The sequence below is a fragment of the Mustela nigripes genome, chromosome 9 (assembly GCF_022355385.1).
Source record: "Mustela nigripes isolate SB6536 chromosome 9, MUSNIG.SB6536, whole genome shotgun sequence".
NCBI lineage: Eukaryota > Metazoa > Chordata > Mammalia > Carnivora > Mustelidae > Mustela > Mustela nigripes.
Window position 1 is genome coordinate 6,928,452 of NC_081565.1, and position 22,333 is coordinate 6,950,784.

The window sequence follows — 22,333 nt, forward strand, 5'->3', positions numbered from 1 at the left end:
AGGGAGAAGCAGGCTTCCTGCTGAGCAAGGAGCCCGATGTGGGACTCGATCCCAGGACGCTGGGATCATGACCTGAGCCGAAGGCAGCTGCTTAACCAACTGAGCCACCCAGGCGTCCCTTTTTTTTTTTTTTTTAAAGATTTTATTTATTTAAATTTTTTCTTTTTTTTAAAGTAAGCTCTAGGCCCAACAGAGGGCTCAAACTCACAAGCCCAAGATCAAGAGTTCTATGCTCTACAGACTGAGCCAGCCAGGTGCCCCTTTTTAGCACTATGTATCATTATTTTTACTAAATATCATTATCTCTGCAGAATACTTTGTTTACAAAGCACGCATATGGGCAATCATATCTATGTATTACATAAGTCCCACAAGGCAAACTCACAGAATTTTTTTAAAACAATTTTTAAGCGATCTCTGCACCGACATGGGGCTTGGGCTCACAACCCCAAGACCCAGAGTCACACGCTCTACCAAAGGAGCCAGCCAGGCACCCCAAAGTCACAGGACTAATGGATATCATTACTCCCATTTGCAAATAAGGAAAATGATGCTCACAGAACTTAAGTGATTGGACATTTTGCAAATCATTAAATGATGAACCAGGGCACAATTCTAAAACCCCTGGCTCCTGGACTCAGTGTTCTTCTATGCTAATTATTGCACCTGAATCCACAAAATCCCAAAGCAGCCAGTCTGTATGAAAGACATTGGATTCTCTGATAGAACATTCCAGGTATGTATAAGGATCTGTGAAATGAAGGAGAATAAACCCCAGTTCATTTTTTTCCTCTTAGGATTATTTTTTATACACACACACACACACACACACACATATTTCTTTTTTTTTTTTTTAAGATTATTTATTTGACAGAAAGAGAGATCACAAACAGGCAGAGAGAGGGGAAAGCAGGCTCCCCGCCGAGCAGAGAGCCCAATACGGGGGCTCAATCCCAGGACCCAGGATCATGACCTAAGCTGAAGGCAGAGGCTTAACACACTGAGCCACCCAGGTGCCCCTCATTTATATTTTAGAGACAGAGAGAAACAGAGTACACAAATGAGCAAGGGGAAGGGCAGAGGGTGAGAGAGAGAGAATCTCAAGCAGACTTGGTGCCCCGCCTCCCATGACCCTGAGCTTGTGACCTGAGCTAAAACCAAGAGTCAGATGCTTAACCAACTGTGCCACCCAGGCACTTTCAAACCCCAATTTTATTTGCATTTCATTCACCCTGAGGAGAGTGAGGAGAAAAACCACCTCACCTCTGATAGTCTTCCAATGCCATTCCCTCCTTGAAAGCCGGGTAGAAGGGAACAGAGTAGGGGCACTTCCTGTGGAGGTGAGCGAGAATGAGGTCTCCCACTCTGGGGTGGAGCTCCCAGATTCCCGACGCCACGACCGCGATGGGGAATGCTGCCTCGTGGTGAGAGGCCACCTCCTCCTCTCCTTGTTTCTGTGGGAGCAGAGACAGGACTGCTTTAGTTACTAGGGAGAGAAGCTTAAAGGCTGTGCACCAGCCTCTCCCCAGACTTCTGGCTACAAGGTTTCTCACCACGAATTTCTCTGCCAGCTTGTACTGCACGAAGTCCAGGCCCTGTGGGTTCAGGGTGACGGACACGGAGTGCCCGCCACACTGAACGGGTTTTCCAGAGAGCAGGCTGTGGATCTTGTCGAAGATCTCCTTCAGCTTTGAGCCTGGGAATGACAAAGTCGGTTAAAAGACTCTACTGCAAACCACTCTGCTTCTCATCATTGCATTAAGAAGGCCTCCACAAGGTCAGAACCTGAAGCAAAAATACTTTTGCAGAAAAAGATATGACACACAAATAAAATATGAGCTGCCTGGGGTGTACAAGTGCATGAAACGTGGTACCATTTCAAAGGAGCTCCTTGTTTGGGAATGAACGCCTTCTGAAGCGGACACACTGAACAGAGCAGGAAACGGTACGGAAACAGGTGTGCAGCGGCTACCAAGCCCAGGAGCTGTGGCCGACATCCCTAGAGGGGTCATTTGCGTCTCTGGGAAAACCTTTCTAAAGGATCTTCCCAGCTCTCAGTGACTCCCCCTTCCCCGGGACCGGCCTCCCTCATCCACAGACACGCTGAGGTGGGCTCGTGGTGGCTGTGCGCCCCAGGCCCACACTGGCTACGGTGTGACGAGGAGTAACCAGCTGAGGCAATCAGCTAGCGACTGAGTCACCTCCTGGAAGTGACTGGCCCGGCTACATACGTGCTCACGAACGCCACACCCCTGCACCTGCCAAGTGGTCTGAAGAACAGTGGTCTACCTCGTGAGATCAGAGATGTGCAGAGGGAAGATGAGAAAAAAGGTTCCTAAGGTTTCTAACTGCTGAGACCTAGCCCCATTCCTGCCAGCAGGTTCTGAGAAACACTCCTGTAGCTTTAGAATAAATGCCTTTTTTGGGGCCTAAGCAGATCTAAATTGGTCTTCATTACTCAAATCTTACTGAGACACCAAAATAGCAGCTCCCACTCCTGCTAAGTCACACTTCTGTACTACTTTCCTGATGGTTTCAAAGGACCAAAATTTCCCATCAGCCCCCTTCTCTGTGCTGCTCCAGTTAGGAAAGTCAGCTCCCAACCCTCTGCATGGCATGGCCTCCCACATCCCATATGCCACACCAGCACCGAAGACATTTAAATTCAGCTCCAAATCTAACCACTCATGGATGTCTGCCTTTCGAGAGGCAGGAATCAGACCCTCTCCTTCTCCGTCCTCAGCAGGTACTGGGCCCTGACTCCAGAGCATGTCTGCCTCTGGCTCTTCAAGGACTTAACCCTGATGGTGCAGATGAAGGGCGTAGGAAACGTGCAGTAAGTGCAGCCCAGCCAAACTCGGACCTGCTCAGAGGTGAAGAATGAAACAGGACTGGGGAGCCTGAGGAGAGGAGTCAGGGCGTGGCCTGGCCGTCATGTGAAGCTTGCCCTCATTGATGCTGTGAGCAAAGGAAATGGCGCTTTAAAGTCCTGAAAGTGATTCATGTTTATTTGTACCTTGCCCTGATCTGGAGAGAACTTTCAGGCAGCAGAGTGATACGTACGTTCTGCCATAGCCCCTCCCGTGGGCAAGAACTGCAACTTGTCGACACATTCTAGGCCAGGAGTGAGTCAGGGGAACTGGGCCCCCAGCTAAGTCAGAGCAGCTTTTCCACTGTTCATGCTTGCCAGCCACCGGGCCACACAGCTTGTAAGCTGGAGGCTTCCACATCTAGAGCTCGAGAGAAATGAACCACTGTTTCTGAACGAGAGAGAGAAGGGTCTTTCCCCTATCTAGTTCTCACTCTCTAAAGCTCAGTCTCCGGAGAGATCAGGAAGACTTTCTAAAGTATGAAGGTAGGTTTCAAGCTTGGACAAGCTAATATTATAAGACAAAAGGAAAGAAGGCGAGTCACATCCTAGGTTCCTGGAGCGATGTCTTCAGCAGGGATTTTCAACATCACGTAAGAGCCTTTCTAAAGAACTTACTGTTAACAGTGCAGCTTATTTATAAAAAGCTAGTCAACCAACGTGTAACAAGTACCTTCTATGTGCTGAACAAGAAACAAAGGACAGTAAGACCTAACTCATACATGCGTGATCCAATGTCACCTGTCTGAACAGACTCTGCCTACAGGAACCTTACAGAGGAGGAGATCTGGAGTCTTAAAAAACAGAACAAAGTGAAGCGGAGGGCCACGTTCTTAACTCCTCTGACCAACCTGCAATGGTGGAGATTTGGCTCACTGGGATGGTGGCAGCCTTCTGGAGGTCCATCTTTATCTTTTTGACCTGCCGGGAGAGAACAGGGAGAGGCAGGCAGTGTTTGGAAGGGCTGAGTAGATGCCAGGAGGATTATGGAATGTGACACGCTAGCGACATTCCTTTGGGACACGAGGCTGTTTACAGAACTACCAGGCCCCAAGGGTTCCCAATCTACAGCCCTTCCTACCTGACTATCTTTGCTGTTGGTCAGTTCCTCAAAGGCCAACACGCACTGACTAGAAGCATCCTGCAGCTGCTGGTACCACTGCATTGTACTGTCCTGTACCTTCACCTGGAGGTCTGAGAAAAGAGAGCCTTCTGTGATAGCTAGCATTCACTGAATACTATTTGTTTGTTTATTTGTTTAGTAAAGATTTCATTTATTTATCTGACACAGAGAGACACTCGAGACAGGGAACACAAGCAGGGGGAGTGGGAGGGGAGAAGCAGGCTTCCCATGGAGGTAGGGAGCCCGATACGGGGTTCAATCCCAGGACCCTGGGATCACGACTGGAGCTAAAGGCAGATACTTAATGACTGAGCCACCCAGGTACCCCCACTGAACACTTAAAAATATATGTATATGTATATATATATGTATTTTTTTTAAGATTTATTTATTTGACAGAGAGAGATCACAAGCAGGCAGAGAGGAAGCAGGCTCCCTCCTGAGCAGAGAGCCCAATGCGGGGCTCGATCCCAGGACTCTGAGATCATGACCCAAGCCGAAGGCAGCAGCTTAACCCACTGAACCACCCAGGCGCCCCTATATATTTAAGCAATCTCTACCTCCGGTGTAGGGCTCGAACCCATGACCCAGAGATCAAGAGCCGCACACTCTTCTGCTGAGCCAGTCCAGCGCCCCTTCAGCAAACACTTAATATGAGCCAGGCACTGTTCTCATCAGCTGATATAGATATTGTTTTCATTGTCACAATAATCCTACAAAGTAGATAGCATTATTATCTTTGTTTCCTAGATAAGGAAGTAGGTGTAGAAAGGTTAATTTGCCAACGTCACATTGCCAGGAAGTAGAAAAACTACATTCCCATGGATCTGGCTCCAAAGCCAGCCTTCAACCATTATGCTATACTGACCCTCTCCTATGTATTAAATGAGCATCTACTGTGTACAGATTTATTTTACACTTAGAAGGCTGAAAAGTGATTGTTACATTATTTTAAAGACTCAGAGCAGTTGAGATGCCTGGGTGGCTCAGTCAGTTAAGCGTTTGCCTTCGGCTCAGGTCATGACTCCAGGGTCCTGGGATCAAGTTGCGCATCAGGCCCCCTGCTCAGCAGGGAGTCCACTTCTCCCTCTGCCTGCAGCTCCCACTGCTTATACTCTCTCTCAAATAAATAAAATCTTAAAAAAAAAAAAAAAACCCCAAACCAAAAACCCAAATCCAAATACCTTGGAGAAGCAAAACCTGGGATAATACATCTACCAGAACAATACATAATTTTAAGTCCCCATGGCAAGCATCTGGCGACACATCAACCAGACTGCATGTAAAGTCAGTAAAAACTCAGTAGTAAATTTTACTTCATATAAAAGTTCTGGTATATCGTCCTGAAGCTTAACACCGTATTGAAACACATGCTTGTTTCCTTTCACATTCTGGATGAAAAGACCGTATCCACAGCAGCACCCACCTTCATTCTGTTTCCCTCCTGGGCCCTGGCTGGGAGCTGGGGCCTCTCTGGGGACCTCCGGGCCCTGCTGCATTTTTGACTCCTGCCCCTTTTCTCGGGCCGCCTCTTCATCCTGCCTCCTCTTGTCCTCACGGGCCCTGGTGATCTCCTGCTGCAAGCTTGTCAGGAGGTCCCGCATTTCCTGCAGGGCTCTCTCCGCCACAGCCTGGTCCTCTGCTGTGGGAAAGCCGTTCTGTCAGGGGGACAGAGGGAGAATTTGGTGTCCCTTCTCTAGGCACCTGTGAAGCCGAACCACAACTCACACATGAGTCAACAATTTCTAAGTTGGAACTGCTGCACCAGTGGAGTGCCCATGTTCAACATGTTGATGCCGACTGTCTCCTGTTCTCTTAAAGGCAATGAACGATTTACTGTCACAACCACAGACACGCCCGAGTACGGATTCTTCCATGCTCTCACCAACATTGGCTGGAATAACTTTTTACAAGTTTGTGACAGTAGTCTAGATAAAAATGATACTGTGTTTGGGGACCCCTGGGGGGCTCAGTTGGTTAAGCAACTACCTTCAGCTCAGGTCATGATCCTGGTGTCCCAGGATCAAGTCCCTTATCAGGCTCCCTGCTCAGCAAGGAGTCTGTTTCCCCCGCTGATCCGTCCCCCTCTCACACTCTCTCTCTTTCATTCTCTCTCTCAAATAAATAAATAAAATCTTTTTTTTTTTAAAGATACTGTTTTGTTTTATTTTAAAGATTTTATTTATTTATTTGACAGAGAGAGATCACAAGTAGGCAGAGAGAGAGAGGAAGAAGCAGGCTCCCTGCTGAGCAGAGAGCCCAATACGGGACTCGATCCCCAGGACCCTGAGATCATGACCTGAGCCGAAGGCAGCGGCTTAACCTACTGAGCAACCCAGGCACCCCTGTTTTGGTTTTTTTAAAGATTTTATTTATTTGACAGAGATCACAAGTAGGCAGAGAGGCAGGCAGAGAGAAGGGGAAGCAGGCTGCCTGCTGAACGAGAGCCTAATGCGGGGCTCAATCCCAGGACCCTGAGATCAAGACCTGAGCCCAAGGCAGAGGCTTAACCCAGATCATGACCTAAGCCGAAGGCAAAGGCTTAACCCACCCAAGTACCCCGATACTGTGTTTTAATTTGCATTCCATATATTAATGGTGATTTTTACACTTAATTTCAGGGGGCACCTAGATGGCTTAGTCAGTTGAGCATCTGCCTTTGGCTCGGGTTGTGATCTGAGGGTCCTAGAATGGAGTCCCATATCTGGCTCTCTGCTTGGCAGAGGGAGGGAGCCCTCTCCCTCTGCTTGTAGCTCCCCCGGCTTGTGTGCTGTCAAATGAATAGATAAAATCTTAAACAAAATAAAACAAACACTTAGTTTCAAATTTACCAATTATATTTCTCCTTTTACAGCTGCTTGTCCTGTCCTTTGCTCATCTTTCTGTTAGTGGAATGGAAGTAGACAGAGAGTGATTTATTTACCTTTTCTCCCATAGATCTTAAGAGCTCTCTCTGAACAAGGACATGAAATTTTGGTCTGCTATAAATGTTACAAATGTTTCCTAAGTTATGACGTGTCTTTCAGTTTTGTGTACTTTTATCTATTGATCCTTCCCATTATGACTTGTTTTCGTTGCTATGCCTCCACATCTTAACATAACTCAAACATTCACCTAGATTTTTTCACTGAACATGATTTATTTCTGTTTGTCTCTTTGACAAAGATTATGGAGTTAGATGAAAGAATGGTACAAATTTAATCTTTTTTATATTATTTGACAGAGAGCGAGCGAGCATCAGTAGGGGGGAACAGGAGAGGGAGAAGCAGGCTTCCCACTGAGCAGGGAGCCTGATGCAGGGCTCAATCCCAGGACCCCGGGATCACAACCTGAATTGAAGACAGACAACCTACTGAGCCACCCAGCCATCCCTCCTTTTTTTGTTTTTTGATTTTTAAAGATTTTTACATCTTTATTGAGATTGAGTGTAAGATAGAGAAAGCACGAGAAGGGAGGAGCAGAGGGAGAAGCAGGCTCCTCTCTGAGTAGGGAGCCCTGTGCAGGGCTCAATCCCAGGATCCTGGGATCATGACCTGAGCCAAAGGCAGACATTTAACCGACTGAGCCACCCAGGTGCCCCTAATCTTTACTTTTACAATTCTAAATAGATTTTATTTATTTATTTGACAGAGATCACAAGTAGGCAGAGAGGCAGGAAGAGAGAGAGAGAGGCGGAAGCAGGCTCCCTGCTGAGCAGAGAGCCGGATGCGGGGCTCGATCCTAGGACCCTGGGATCATGACCTGAGCTGAAGGCAGAGGCTTTAACCCACTGAGCCACCCAGGTGCCCCTGAAATGATAACTTAAAAAAAAAAAAAAAAAAAAAAGATTTATTTGAGAGAGAGAGAGAGAGAGATGGCTCACAAGTAGGTGGAAGGGCAAAGGGAGAGGGGAAAAGCAGACTCCCCGGATGAGCATGGAGCCTGACGTGGGCTCAATCCCAGCCCTCTAAGATCATGACCCGAGCCGTAGGTAGACGCTTAACCGACTGAGCCACCCACCTACCCAGATCAAGAGTAGCATGCTTCTATGACCAAGTCAGCCAGGTGCCCTCGGTATTCACTTTCTTTTTTTAATATATTTTATTTTTAAGTGATCTCCGCACCCAACACAGGGCTTGCACTCATGACCCTGAGAGCAAGAGTCACGTGCTCTACAGACCGAGCCAGCCAAGTATCCCTCACTTTTTTAAGATTGCATTTATTTATTTGACAGAGAGAGACACAACGAGAACAGGAACACAAGCCAATGGAGAGAGGGAGTGGGAGAAGAAGGCTCCCCACTGAGTGGGGAGCCCAAAGCAGGGCTTGATCCCAGGACTCTGGGATCATGACCTGAGCTAAAGGTAGATGCTTAATGACCGAGGCACCTAGGCACTCCCTGCCAGGTACCCCTAATTTAAATTTTTTTTTTTAATTTAAATTCAGTTCTTCAGGCACAGTAGCCATATTTTAAGTCCTCAGCAGCTACATATAGCTAATGGCTACTATGTCGCAAAACATACATATGGAACATTTCCATCACCACAGAAAGTTCTGTCGGATGGCACCACAGAAAGTTCTGTCGGATGGCACTGTCCTTAAGTTGCCAGTTCACAGAAAATACAGACAATAAAGAAACCTAATACAATATACCACGGGGTTAGGGTTAGCAATTGCATTCTGGAGTTTTTCAGAATGTAGGAAATTTTATAGAACCAATGATCCAGATTCTTTGATAATTAAATGGTAAGGAAAAAGAAATAAGGGATATGGAGTCTTGAGATTAAAAGACTTAATTAAGAGACAAAAACCAAAAGGCTGAACCTTGTGTAGATGGTAATGTTCCAACCAACTGTTAAAAAATTCTGAGACAGGAGTGCCTGGGTGCTGTTGGTTAAGCATCTGACTTCAGCTCAGGTCTGATCACAGGGCTCCGTGCTCACTGGGGAGGCTGCTTGTCCCTCTGCCCTTCCCCCTGCTGGAGCATGTGCATGCTCTTTCTCTCTCTCTTTCAAATAAATAAATAAGATCTTAGGAAAAAATTTTACACAAGTGGAAAAATTTGAACACTGATTAGATATTTGGTCATAGAAGTTATTGGCTTTTTCAGATGTGATATTAGTATTCTGGTTATGTGAGCAAAAAATTTTATCTTTTAGAGATACATACAAAGTATTTTCCCAGATAAAGTAATTAGGTCTGAGAATCATCCTAAAGCCATTTGGGAGAGGGCATACAGCTGGAAGGAGAGATGAAACAAGACTGCCATGTGTTGAGTCTTGCTCAAGCCGGAGAATGGTTGCATAAGGTTCATACCGCTATTCTAGGCTTGAAAAACACTTGGAGGCTTAAAATTTTACAAAAGGAAAGGTAAAGAAACGCTATAAAGCTAATTCAATGGGAATGATAAACTATAAAAATAAACTTCTGCCTCAAATATGATAAATGCCTAAAGTTCTTAATATGTAGAACACATATCAGCTGAATTTTTAAAACAAAAACTCGGGTAGAAATATGAACTAAGGGCAAGAACATACAATTCATGGGGTGCCTGGGTGGCTCAGTGGGTTAAGCTTCTGCCTTCAGCTCAAGTCATGATCTCAGGGCCCTGGGATCGAGCCCCATATCAAACTCTCTGCTTGGATTCCCCCTATCTCTGCCTACTTGTGATCTCTCTGTGTCAAAATAGATAAAATCTTGAATAAAGAAAAAGAACATACAATTCATAAAAATGTGAATTGCAGGGGGAGACTCTGGCTGGCTCAATAGAGTCAACAGAGCAGATGACTCGATCTCAGAGTCATGAGTTCAAGCTCCACGCTGGGCATGGAACCTACTTTAAAAAAAAAAAAAAAAAGTGGGGCACCTGGGTGGCTCAGGGTCCTGGGATCAAGCCCGGCTCAGTGGGAAGCCTGGTTCCCCCACTCCCACTTCCCCTGCTTGTGTTCCTCTCTTACTGTCTCTGTCAAATAAATAAACAGAATCTTAAAAATATATATATGAATTTGTACAAGTTTTGGGTAAGAATTAAGAACCTTAAAATTCTCTGACCAAGTAATTCTATTTCTAGGAATTTTTCTCAAAGAAATACAAGACATATATAAAATGTTATCAGTACAGGGGCGCCTGGGTGGCTCAGTGGGTTAAAGCCTCTGCCTTCAGCTCAGGTCATGATCCCAGGGTCCTAGGATCGAGCCCCGCATCTGGCTCTCTGCTCAGCAGGGAGCCTGCTTCCGCCTCTCTCTCTCTCTTCCTGCCTCTCTACCTACTTGTGATCTCTGTCAAATAAATAAATAAAATCTTAAAAAAAAAAAGGATTTAAAAAAATAATAGCACTACAGTGCTATGCATGATAGTATAAATACAAAAACCAAAATGTTCAACAGTAGGCATTTTTTTTTAATCATTTGGCATGATTAAATGTGGGAAATGTCCAATTCTGACAACTTCTACATGTCACAGCGATACCTGCAGTTTTTAACACTGCTTTAATTAAAAACATCAAAATATTGTTAATGGTTATCGTAATTATATATTCAAAATACAATGTTAACTGAAAAAAGCAATGCACATTCCTGTGAGGTTTTAACTTTTACCACAGTTTTGCAGGTGTTCAATAAAATGTTACAGAACGAACGCCATTATTTTGTGATCAGAATAAACAATGAATTGTTTACCCAAAGACAGGACACCTGATATGTACAGGATTCCAATTTGGGATGGGGATAACTGCCCCCACACACAGAGTCCTTCTGGGGGAAGTAAGATGAACTGCTAACCAGGATTATCTCTTCTAGGTCCCTCTTCCACGTCCCTCACCTCAGACGTGGCCCGAATGATCCCCGAGACAAGGCTGCACAGCTGGTTGCCTCGGGTCCGGAGGGCAGCCGGGTCGAGCTTTAGCAGGTCTCCGTGCGGCTGGGCCTCGGAGGCGTCCAGCTGCTGGTTGAGGTGCAGCACCTCCTCCTGCAGGGCGTAGAGGCTCCGCAGGCGGGCCTGGCCTTCTTCCTTCCGCAGCCGCTCCTGCTCCGCCTGCTTCAGCCGCTGCTGCTCGGCCTCCCGCAGCTTCAGGTTGAGAATCTACAGAAAGGGCGGTCTGGTTACCTGTCTCTGTGGCACCCCTGGGCCTTCTCCTTCTACATCCCCCCGAGCCTTACTGGGCCCAGGACTGGAAGAGGACGGCCCAAGGTGAGCCCCGTGGAGGCGCGATCTGGGCCAGGTCCTCCACGCAGGTTGGCTAAAAGCCGACTCGGGGCAGGTTAGAGCCAGACCCGGAAACACCCAGATGGATTCTCCCAAGCTCTGACCTTCGCTCTGTGACGATGCTCAGCTTTCAGCTTCTCTTGGTGGCCCAGGGCCTCTCTGGAGCTGCTCAAGAAAGGGCAGAAGGGCAGTCAGGTGTGCTTCCCAAAAACATCTTAGCTCCCCTCTCCTGAAAGCCTTTCTTCTCTTTGTGATGCACTGGTCATCATTCAAAGTTAGAAGCTTCTCTGGCTCTTTTGTTTGGACATTTCAGGCCTCAGAAGCAGCCCAACTCACTCCCTTTGGGATGCTGCTGAGCACGCGGACGGCTGACTTACCTCTTCTCCATCACTTCCCGGAAGTCCCGGAGCTCCTTATGATGTTGTAGCTCCTTCCGCTCATCAAAGCGCTTTAGCTGCTCACATGCCATTTCGGAGAGGGCTCGCACCTTCCTCTCCTGCTCCTCTTGCCACTGCCTCAGGCCCTCCTGCAAAGGATCGGCACCAGCTCTCTGCCACTTGCTCGCTCACCCACGGGGACTGCCCTCCCGCCGGTTCTTGGCTCCGGAGACACTCAAGGGCACGGATCCAGCTGCTTACTTCTCAGAAGCTACACTTGAGTTCCGTCTCCCCTCTAGGTGGATGTTTACACTCAGCTGTTTTGGAAAGCTCCTCCAATTTGCCCCATTCAGTTTCTGTCACTCCCGTATCCGCTGAGAATGAACACGTATCTACCAACACAGGATCAAACAGCCCTGCGCACCTATGCCTCCAACGTGTGCATGCTGATGATGGTTCCAGAGTGACCGGCAGAAATCCTCATCGGAGTCCATAAACATGCTGTGCCCATTCCTACCTCACTCCTTTCCTTACCTTATCATCTCTGCCTCCACCCCCTCCCCCACCTCCAGGTAGGACAGTCCCCTTCCTCTATTCCTAAGGGCATCAGGTATCCCACTCCCACTCGTGAGAGTACTCTCACATGTTTTTTTTTTTTTTCTTTTAAAGATTTTGTTTATTTATTTGACAGAGATCACAAGTAGGCAGAGAGAGGCAGGCAGAGAGAGAGAGAGAGGGAAGCAGGCTCCCTGCCGAGCAGAGAGCCCAACGCGTGACTCGATCCCAGGACCCTGAGATCATGACCCGAGCCAAAGGCAGTGGCTCAACCCACTGAGCCACCCAGGCACCCCTCTCACATGGTTTTTTAGGGCGACCTTGACATACTAACTATCAAAAGTTAAAGTGTATAAATCCTTTGACATTAGTTTAATTTTAGGAATCTATCCTGAGGAAACATTTGCAAGCCTGTGCAAAGATATACGTCCAGGACGCTTACAGCGGCCCTGCGGATGACGGCAATAAATTTAGAACAATTTAAATTAACCGGGGATTGCCTGGACCTCTGACAGTGGGTGGGACTAAGAACACCCGGCAGCCTTCAAACAGCACGAGCTGCTCCACGAACTGGGATGAAGATACAGCAACATGTATTGTGAAGACACTACGTTATCCTATTTTAAAGCTTCCAGTGCAAGAATGCAAAGCGACCACAAGCATACATAACCTCGCCTCTGAGCCTCTGTATAAACAAGAGAATTGGGAAGGAAAAAAAGACTCAACAACGGAGAGCACATGAGCTCGTCAGCAGGGAAAAACTTTCAACACGCTTCTGGAAGATAGAAAGTTTCTGTGGAGGAATGTGGCCCGACAGAGCAGGGCTGAGAAAAGGCGAGGACGCACACACGCACGCACTTGCACGCGCGCGCACAAGCGGGCTACGGCCCTAGAGCCAACCTAGCAGAACGCCGCCGAAGAGGCTCCAGACAGGGAAATGCCAGAGCTGAAATCAGGTGTGGTTCATGGGGCTGAAAGCAGAAACAGCTGAGTGTTTGTGGAAAAAATAGTCAGCCCTTACCCCCGCCCCAAGATCATGAGATTAGAACAGCCAACAGCCAGGTACGTGTGCTGTAATGATTTTTTTTTATATCTTTCTCATGTGTTTCTTTGCCTGTATCTTTGGCAAAGTACCTCTACTTTGGCCCATTTTGTGCTTGATTTGTTTTTACTGTTGTCCTGTGTAATGATTTAAAAAGAGATCCGCGCATTCTCAGACATCCTCCCGCCTCCTGCACTTCGCCCTGAGCAGAGCTTCAAGACTGCCCTGACCAAAAGAGCACGGCAAAGAGAAAGAATGTTACACAACTTCCAAGACCATGTTATTAAAGGCCACACGACTCGGCCAGTGTTTCTTAGGATGCTTTGCTCTCAGAACCCGACCGCCATGCTATGAGGAAGCCCTGCCATGGGGAGAGGACAGACGTTCCAGCCAACAGCGCACTTCACCTGCTACCCCGGTGGCAGGGGAAGCCGCTCAAAGAACTCTGGCCCCAGCCGCCACAACCTCCTGGCCTCTAAGTGAGGACCACCCAGTGGAGCGGGTTGACCTCCAGAAACGTGAAAGACAGTGACAAAATGCAGTGATGGTGGCAAGCCGCAAGTCTGGGGGTGACTGATTACATGATCACACACACTCCCACCCCAAAAACATGCAGAGTTCCTCCCTGTAAGAAAATGAAAAACCTGTCTGGAGATAACTAGACTGTCTAGCATGGAGGCTGATGTTCCAGAACAATACCCTAGGAACGCCGACACTCAGGAAGCCCGAAAGCATGATAATCTTGCTTCTGACTATGGACCTGGAAGCCTTGATCCAACCCCTGGCAAAGGAAGGTCCTCAGCTATTAGAGGAAACTCTGTACCCTAGGAGATCAAGGTGAACAACTGGAAAATAATGAATCTACAAGAAATAGCTACTTCAAGGAACACAATTAAATCTGAAAAAAGGACTCTAGTATGATATGAGAGTAAAATGCTCTGAAAAAAGAATAAGTGGAGAATAAGAAAAAACTCATCATTTAAAATATACATATATATATACATGTCTTTTCAAACCACAATGGAGGAATAAAATAAAGAAATCTTCTGGAAAACAGAGAAAGACAAAAGGAAAATGAGAGACAGAATAGGAGAAATAGGGAATTAATCTAGGACACCCCATCTCTAATAAAAGTTCCCAGAAAGAAACAAGGAAATGGAGGAAGACAGACCAATCAAAGGGAAAACATTTCCCAGAGATGAAGGACGTAAGTGTTCAGCTGAAAGGGCCCCACCTATCCAGGATCTACCCACTTCCCACTGTGCACATTGCTACCACCCAAGTGGAAGCAGCCATTGCCTTTCATTCCGAGTGCGACGGCTTCCACCTACTTTGTACTTAGTTCTCTCGTTTACTCCTACCTCTCCTTACCAGTGTAGATTCCCCATGAGGGCCTGGATTCGTGTCTGCTTTGCTCAGTATTTTCTCTAGACAACAGCATCCAAGTGCTCAGCAAGCACATGACAGCTATTGGTTGACTCAGTGAATGAATGAATGAATGAATGGAGGGCTGATGCTAGAAGACTCGCACTTTATAAACTCATGTCCTCTGTGGAATGTTCACAAAATCATGCATTGCTTTTCTAATTAAAAAATAATAAAGTCAGCTCTTTGGGTTCAGATCTAGTTGGTTGTGACATGGCAAAGGCACCCAGAGGGTTGGAATCCTCTGTAAATACAGGAGCAGTTATGGGGCCTCCCTCAGGAAAATGGTGGAGAAGACTGAAATAAACCAGCACACGCCAAGTACACGTGCTTCCTCTATGGCAAAAACAAGACGAAAAGACGAGCTGTGGGGAGCTGGCACTGTGGTTCCTCCATGAACACGACAGCCGGTGGGGCCCGGACCTACGGCATTTGAAACACCGCTAGCCTATAATAAATGGGTTACTTTATGTAACGTAATTATATTGGTTCGTTGTTAAATTTATGAATTAGGTGTTCCAATTTCTGTTGCCTTAATGTTGTTTTCTCAAAAGACTTGGGAATTAAAATCTTTCTAATTTTTATTGGCAAAGTATGAAAAAATAATAAAGTCAAATAAATTATTAAAGTACTGTTAATCTTTCCTCAGGAGGCTGTTAAGATCCATCTTCTCAGTATAACCTTATCTTTTGTTTTTTTAAAGTTTTTATTTATTTATTTGACAGAGAGAGATCACAAGCAGGCAGAGAGGCAGGCAGAGAGAGAGGAGGAAACAGGCTCCCTGCTGAGCAGAGAGCCCGATGTGGGGCTCGATCCCAGGACCCTGAGATCATGACCCGAGCCGAAGGGCAGCGGCCCAACCACTGAGCCACCCAGGCGCCCCAGTATAACCTTATCTGATAGCCCCAGATCATCTTCAAATTCTGAAGAAGTAAATGGAAGCCAGGAAAGTCCAAGTAATTTTCTTGAAGTCATATATAAATCCTAGAAGAGCTAGGATTTGAACCCAGATCTCCCTTCAGCAAGCTCCCTTGTGACTGCTACATTACACTATCTCCCCAAATGAATCAGGGGCTTCCAGCACTGGCGATAGGACAATTAGCACGGGGTAGACATCCATGACGCCTGCAGAACTGCGCTGACGTATGGCTCCCTCAGGTCAAGCCTGCCGGACCTCATGGGTCACTTACCGCCCCTCTCATCCTGTGTACCAGCTCATACATTCGGATGCAGCCTTCCACCTGGATCCCCCGGGAGGACTGAAGTACCATAGGTTCTGTATGCCGGGACTCATGTTTGCCCTATATAGACAAAAAAACAGAAAAATTAAGCATTCTAGATGGTAAACTTGGTGTTATCCCTTCTAGATGGAAACCACATCCCTACTTATGAGTAATAACCATAAGAACAATAAAACAATTTAGGTTAGAACCAGTGTGCTTGGGGCACCTGGGTGGCTCAGTCATTAAGCATCTGCCTTCAGCTCAGGTCATGATCCCAGGGTTCCGGGATCGAGCCCCACATTGGGTTCCCTGCTCGGCAGGAAGCCTGTTTCTCCCTTTCCCACTCCCTCTGCTTGTGTTCCCTCCTTCCCTCGATCTCTCCTGCTATCAAATAAATAAATAAGATTTTTAAAATTAATTTTTTTAATTTTTTATTAACATATAATGTATTATTAGCCCCAGAGGTACAGGTCTGTGAATCGCCAGTTTTACACACTTCACAGCATCACCATAGCACATACCTTCCCCATTTGTCCATAACCCCACCACCTTCTCCCTACCGGCCTCCCCCCAGCAACCCTCAGTTTGTTTTGTGAGATTAAGAGTCTCTTATGGTTTGTCTCCCTCCCAATCCCATCTGGTTTCATTTTAAATAAGTAAAATCTTAAAAAAAAAAAAAAAGAACGAACCAGTGTGCTTTTCATGATGTTGATCTTGTTCTAACTGTTTTCCTCAGTAAAGGAAATAATAATATAAATTATATTTATGTAGTAATATATAAACCAATGAATGGCTTGTTGCTCTGGACAGTTTTTTTGTTTGTTTGTGCTTCATTTTTCCCCTTTCTTCTGATAGTGTCCGTTTGTGCTGAGGTGGTTTGGATGGGGCAATCCCAGCCCACATCCCATAATCAACACACTCAACGTGGAGCTCAAACTCACGGCCCTGAAACAAGAGTCGCACACTCCGCCACCACACGAGCCAAGCGGGACCCCTTAAACTTCAACTTTTTGGCCACCACTGCCTACAATCTCCCACTGAACACAAACCTTACCTCAGGTCCATCTGGAGTTGCTGAGGAGGATGGTGAGCAGGCAGGGGTTCTGACAGGCGATCCAGGAACACATGAAGGTTGGTCGAGGGCGGAGGCGGATCTAGAGGATGCTGAGGTCTCAGAAGAAGGTGGGTTCTCTTGTGTGTGAGGTAAGACATGGTCTACCACCCAGCCGGAGTACGAAGACAGCTTGGGAAGAGACATACATTCTTCCAAGACATCCTACAGAGAAGAAGAGGGTGAAGCCCAGTGTGTATGTCAACTAATTCAAGCAACTGGAAATAATTTTGTCCTTACTTCCCACTACCTGCCTTACTGGTAATCTACGAAGGCCTGAATAAAGACACACACACACACACACACCAAAGACCCATTCTCATTGTATTAACAATTAGAGATGAAGAGAAAGTAGTTTGTTTGCTTCTTTCTCTTTCTCTCTCTTTCTGCCTGAAATGGCTCAGTCAGTGAAGCATCTGCCTCTGGCTCAGGTCATGATCCCAGGGTCCTGAGATGGAGTTCTGCATGGGGCTCCCTGCTCAGCAGAGAGTCTACTTCTCCCTCTGCTCCTTGCCTCCCACACGGCTTCCTCTATCTTGCAAAAATAAATAAATAAAATCTTTTAAAACAATAGGCATGGACAAATGGATACTCACCTAAAGGCCAATGCCTTAAAACAAATGGGATTTATAATAGAAAGCCTATAAAGCAAGTTCTAGCCGCCCTGTAATATGTGTGCAACAACTGACTCAACTCTACCAGTTACCTACTATCTCTGTGGAGCTGCCATACAGCGCTTCAAACCAGAGAAGCTTGTACTATTTCACCGCAGTTAAAATACACATCAATTCTGGCTGAGAACTTGACTCAATGTCACGAAAATATGACCAGGAAGTATGGGAAAAGGCTACAACAGCGATTGCAAGCTCTGACTGTGGAACCAACCTTTCTTAGCCTGAGTTCCATCCCTGCATTTCACTTACCTGCGTGACCATGAGCAAGTTACCTAACCCCTCCGTGCTTAGGCTTCATCGCTTCTAAAACCGAACAATAAAGGATCCACCTCAGGAGATTTGGAGAGGATTAAATGAATAATAAATGGCTTAAAAGACTACCTGGCCCATAATAACTACTCAAAAATTATAAGTTACTATTTTCCGTAGATCAGTGGTTCTCCAGCAGGATCAGTTTCACCCTCAAGTACATGTCTGGAGACATTTTTTGTTGTCACCACTGGGAGTGTGTTATTGGCATCTAGTCAGTGGAGGCCAGGGATGCCCTTACACAACCTACACTGTAAGACAGCAGCGGCAGCCCTTCACAACAAAGAACTATTTGGCTCAGCCCAAAGTGTCAATAATGCTACAGCTGACAGATACTGATCTAGACCACAGGCACACATCCCATGTGCAATAAAAAGATATTCAATCCACGGAAATAATCCAGACACAGAAGCAAACAGGCTATATGCACACTTATAAAGTAATGGGACTCATTTCCAAGACGTAATAGAAATAATGTTGAGACAACACCCTTTTCCTCATTCCTTACACCGAAGTATATTCCAGGGCCAAAGTTTGAAACGTAAAAACAATAAAACCACACATACAAAACCAACCATAAACATAAAAAATGTCAACTGACAAACTAGAAAAAAGTATGTCCAATATGTATCCTAGATAAAGGGCTACTATTATCCCTAACATATAAAGAACTTGTAAAATTTGGGGTGAAGAAAAACTCCACTAGAAAAATGAGAAGACATAAATCAAATTACAAAAAAAAGACATAAAACTGGCTCCCAATGGGACGCCTGGGTGGCTCACTCAGTTAAGTGTCTGCCTTTGGCACAGGTCATGATCCCATGGTCCTGGCATGAGTCCCACATCAGGCCTCTGAGCAAGGGGATCCTGCTGCACTCTCTGCCTGCTACTCCCCCTGTCTGTGTGTGCTCACGCGCTCTCTCTCTCCTTCTGACAATAAATAAAATCTTAAAAAAAAAAAAAGATTAAAATTGATTCTTGAATATATGAAAAAAATGTTCTATCTGAATCACAAAAGGCACTGTAACACGATCCTGAGATTTCATTCTTACCCGTTAGATAATCAGAAATTAGAGGTATAATAGTACATTCTGTTGACAAGGCTGCAGGCAAAAAGACACAGCCTTTGTTGACTGGAAGGCAATTTGATGCATCCGTAATGGGGAGAAGGGGACACCTTTTGACCCAGCAATCTCAAGTCTCAGAGTTTATCCTGAGGACACATTTCCCACACAATGAAAATACATAGGCACGCGTACACACACACACACAAGCACACAAGTAATGGATTACAACTCATGGAATAAAACAGGAACCCAAGGGCGCCTGGGTGGCTCAGTGGGTTAAGCCGCTGCCTTCGGCTCAGGTCATGATCTCAGGGTCCTGGGATCGAGTCCCGCATCGGGCTCTCTGCTCAGCAGGGAGCCTGCTTCCTCCTCTCTCTCTCTGCCTGCCTCTCTGCCTACTTGTGATCTCTCTCTGTCAAATAAATAAAAAAAATAAAATCTTTAAAAAAAAACAAACAAACAAACAAAAAAAAAAACAGGAACCCAAGAGTATATGATGATACAAATAAATCATTAAACGTGAGAAAAGAAAGCTCCTCCTAACAGTAGAATGCCAACTAGCAAGTGTAGAAGGAACGGTGGGTATCAAAGAAACGTCATTTGGTTACCTCAAGGGTTAACTGATTCAGACAGATATAATGAATGCCAATGGTGGAGGTTTGACTAGGAAAAGGATACTAGTGTAATCTTGGATTACCTCCTCAAAAGATACTAATCAGTTACAAAAGGAAAAAATGAGGCATTTTAAGCGCAGTTATCTGGCAGGTAACCAAGTGACCGGGTGATCAAGGTTAGGATCCCCAGCCTTAGGATGGGTTGCATCACATGTGTGCTTCCTGATAGGACTGAGAACAAGCATCATTTCTACGGTATTCCTGCCAAAAATGCACATCGTGACTCTACACCAGACAGACCCACGCTGGGATTCATCCGACAGAATACAAGTTATGTATTCCCCAAAACTGCCAGTGATATTAAAAGACAGGGAAATGCTTCAGAATTTTCCCACATGTAAATGTAAAGAGGCAGGTAATATCCTATCTGTAACTAATTATCAGCAACTCGGGCACAGGCGCTATGCCTTAACCTTGTCCGCAGCCCTACAGTCTAGGGTTTGGGTTTGCAAATTCTAGGTATAGGGGCCACGCCCCCATTAAACTTTCCATCTGCCCAAAGTCATCTAGAATTTTGGCCTTTTCAATCGTTCTCCGCTCAGTCTGGATCTAGAAAATGTTCTAGAACTGGATAAAGCTTATGGTTGCACAACTTTGTGAATATCCACAAGAGACAGGCAGTACATAACTGACCCGGAGAGGGCTGCTTTCACAGCACAGCGGAGGGGTCTAACTCTGGAGGTGGCAACGAAGCCTTCCCAGAGAAGAGCACCTTTGGAATAAGAGAAGTTCCCTGAAAGGACAGTATAGGCAGGAGAAGGCAGACACTCAAGGACACGAAGATGCACACACGGGAGTCCAGAAACAAATGCGGGTTGTCAGAAAAACGCACGTGTTCCCAGAGCAGGACTTGCCGAGGGCTAGGGAACTGCAGGGTCCCGCGGCCAGAAGCCAGAAGGACACCACCCACTCCGGGACCCCCGCTCACCTCGCCCCGCAGCAGCCAGTCGCGGTGGTAGCAGAGTCGACCTTTCTCAGAACTGCGCAGCGCCTGCAGAGTCTCCCAGCAGCGACCCTCAGACGGCATGGTCCACCTAAGGGAGCTTTTCAGAGTCTCCACTTGTGACAAAACAAGTCCTCGAATCAGCCGCCCGGAAACGAACCCGAACTTCCGCTTCCGGGACGCGCACGGAGCCGCGCAGCGCAACCCCGCCCCTAACGGCTGCGTAGCCCCGCCTCCGGCGCCGAGCCCGCTCTTCGTTGTGCTTGCGCATAGGGTTTGCTCTCCCCCCGCCCCGCCCCCCAGGCCACCTCTCTTGCTTGGATCTGGGAACAGCATCTTTTGAAAGCTTGAGTCTCTGGATTGCAGGAAACTCAGCATGTTTTGATGAGGATGTGGAGAAATTGGAACATCGCTGGCTCTAAATTAGGGCCGCTCCTGTGGAAGACAGCCTGGCAGTTCCTCAAAAGGTTAGCGTTACCATTGACCCAGCACTACTTCTAAGTATGTGTGTATACGCACAAAGAAATGAAATATGCATCCACATAAAAACTCGTAGAATGTTCGTAGCAGCGTTACCCATAGTAGCTAAAAAGTAGAAACACAAATGTCCCATCAACTGATGAGTAAATAAAATGGTGTGTGTTCAAGCAATGGAGTAGCATCTGGCCATAAAATGAAGTGCGGTTGCACGCTACAACATGGATGAATTTTGGAAAACATTATTCTAAGTGAAAGCACTGGGCACAGTATTTTATTGTTTCATTTTGTTAAATGTCCAGAATAACAAACATTCTTAGAGACTTTGTGATTGTCGGGGGCTGTGGGGAGGGGAAAGGGGGAGTGGCTGCTGAGGGGTATGGGCTTCATTTGGGGTGATGAAAATGTTCTAGAACTGGATAAAGCTTATGGTTGCACAACTTTGTGAATATCCAGGAAGTGACTGAATTATACACTTTCAAAGGGTGAATTTTAAGGAATGTGAGTTCTATCTCAATACATCAGATAGGATTTACCTTTGCTGGGAACCAGCTTTTAACTGGGACTTTTTAACTTTGGGCTTCTTTTGCCCATTTCTGTGGGATCTCAGTTCGAGATGGAAAGGAAAACTCTCTGGAGTTTGAAACATTTTCATTTTTTGATATTTTTAAATAAACTCTCTGAACTGTTCGTAATAAAATACAAAGAAAAAAAATAGAACATTGTCGAGAGTCCCAGCCATAGACTCCAAAAGAGGTGTTTCTTTTTTCTATTAAAAAAAAAAAAAAAAGATTTTATTTGACAGAGATCACAAGTAGGCAGAGAGGCAGGCAGAGGGGAGTGGGAGGCAGGCTCCCTGGTGAGTAGGGAGCCTGATTCGGGGCTCAGTCCCAGGACCCTGAGATCATGACCTGAGCCGAAGGCAGATGCTTAACCCACTGAGCCACCCAGGTGCCCCAATAGAGGTGTTTCCCACCAGCATTGTAAATAGCAGTGCCCTTCACAGAGGAAGTTTTCATTAGTTTGACAAAAATACAAATGATCTGTGTAGATGTGTACCACATTGGTGAACATTTGCCAACTGTTTGGTTTTTTTTTTTTTTTGGTGGGCAGCAAAGTAAAGTTTATTGAGTGATAGTACAAAGCTCCCAAAGAGGGAGGGGACCCAAGAGGGTTGCGCCCAACTGTTCTTTCTTGGAAGATCTTTCATACATTGTAAGTTCTAGTCCATTTATCATTAAGGCTATGAAAATAGGCTGGGTATTGTGGCATTGGTAGCTGG

General features: G+C 46.1%; 1 protein-coding gene across 1 annotated transcript in view; it reads right to left on the reverse strand.

Annotated features, from left to right (window-relative positions):
- The window catches only part of GLE1 (GLE1 RNA export mediator), a 27,818-nt gene extending 7,079 nt beyond the window's left edge, over positions 1–20,739 (reverse strand). Inside the window, exons 1-11 of the mRNA XM_059410645.1 lie at positions 20,560–20,739; positions 16,851–17,072; positions 15,764–15,874; positions 11,552–11,700; positions 11,279–11,339; positions 10,791–11,051; positions 5,419–5,650; positions 3,951–4,063; positions 3,721–3,790; positions 1,554–1,696; positions 1,264–1,454 (exon numbers count right to left, since the gene is read on the reverse strand). Coding sequence (XP_059266628.1) covers positions 1,264–1,454; positions 1,554–1,696; positions 3,721–3,790; positions 3,951–4,063; positions 5,419–5,650; positions 10,791–11,051; positions 11,279–11,339; positions 11,552–11,700; positions 15,764–15,874; positions 16,851–17,072; positions 20,560–20,658 — 1,652 coding nt within the window. The 5' untranslated portion in view covers positions 20,659–20,739. The remainder of the gene's footprint in view (positions 1–1,263; positions 1,455–1,553; positions 1,697–3,720; positions 3,791–3,950; positions 4,064–5,418; positions 5,651–10,790; positions 11,052–11,278; positions 11,340–11,551; positions 11,701–15,763; positions 15,875–16,850; positions 17,073–20,559) is intronic.
- Positions 20,740–22,333: the final 1,594 nt, after the last annotated feature.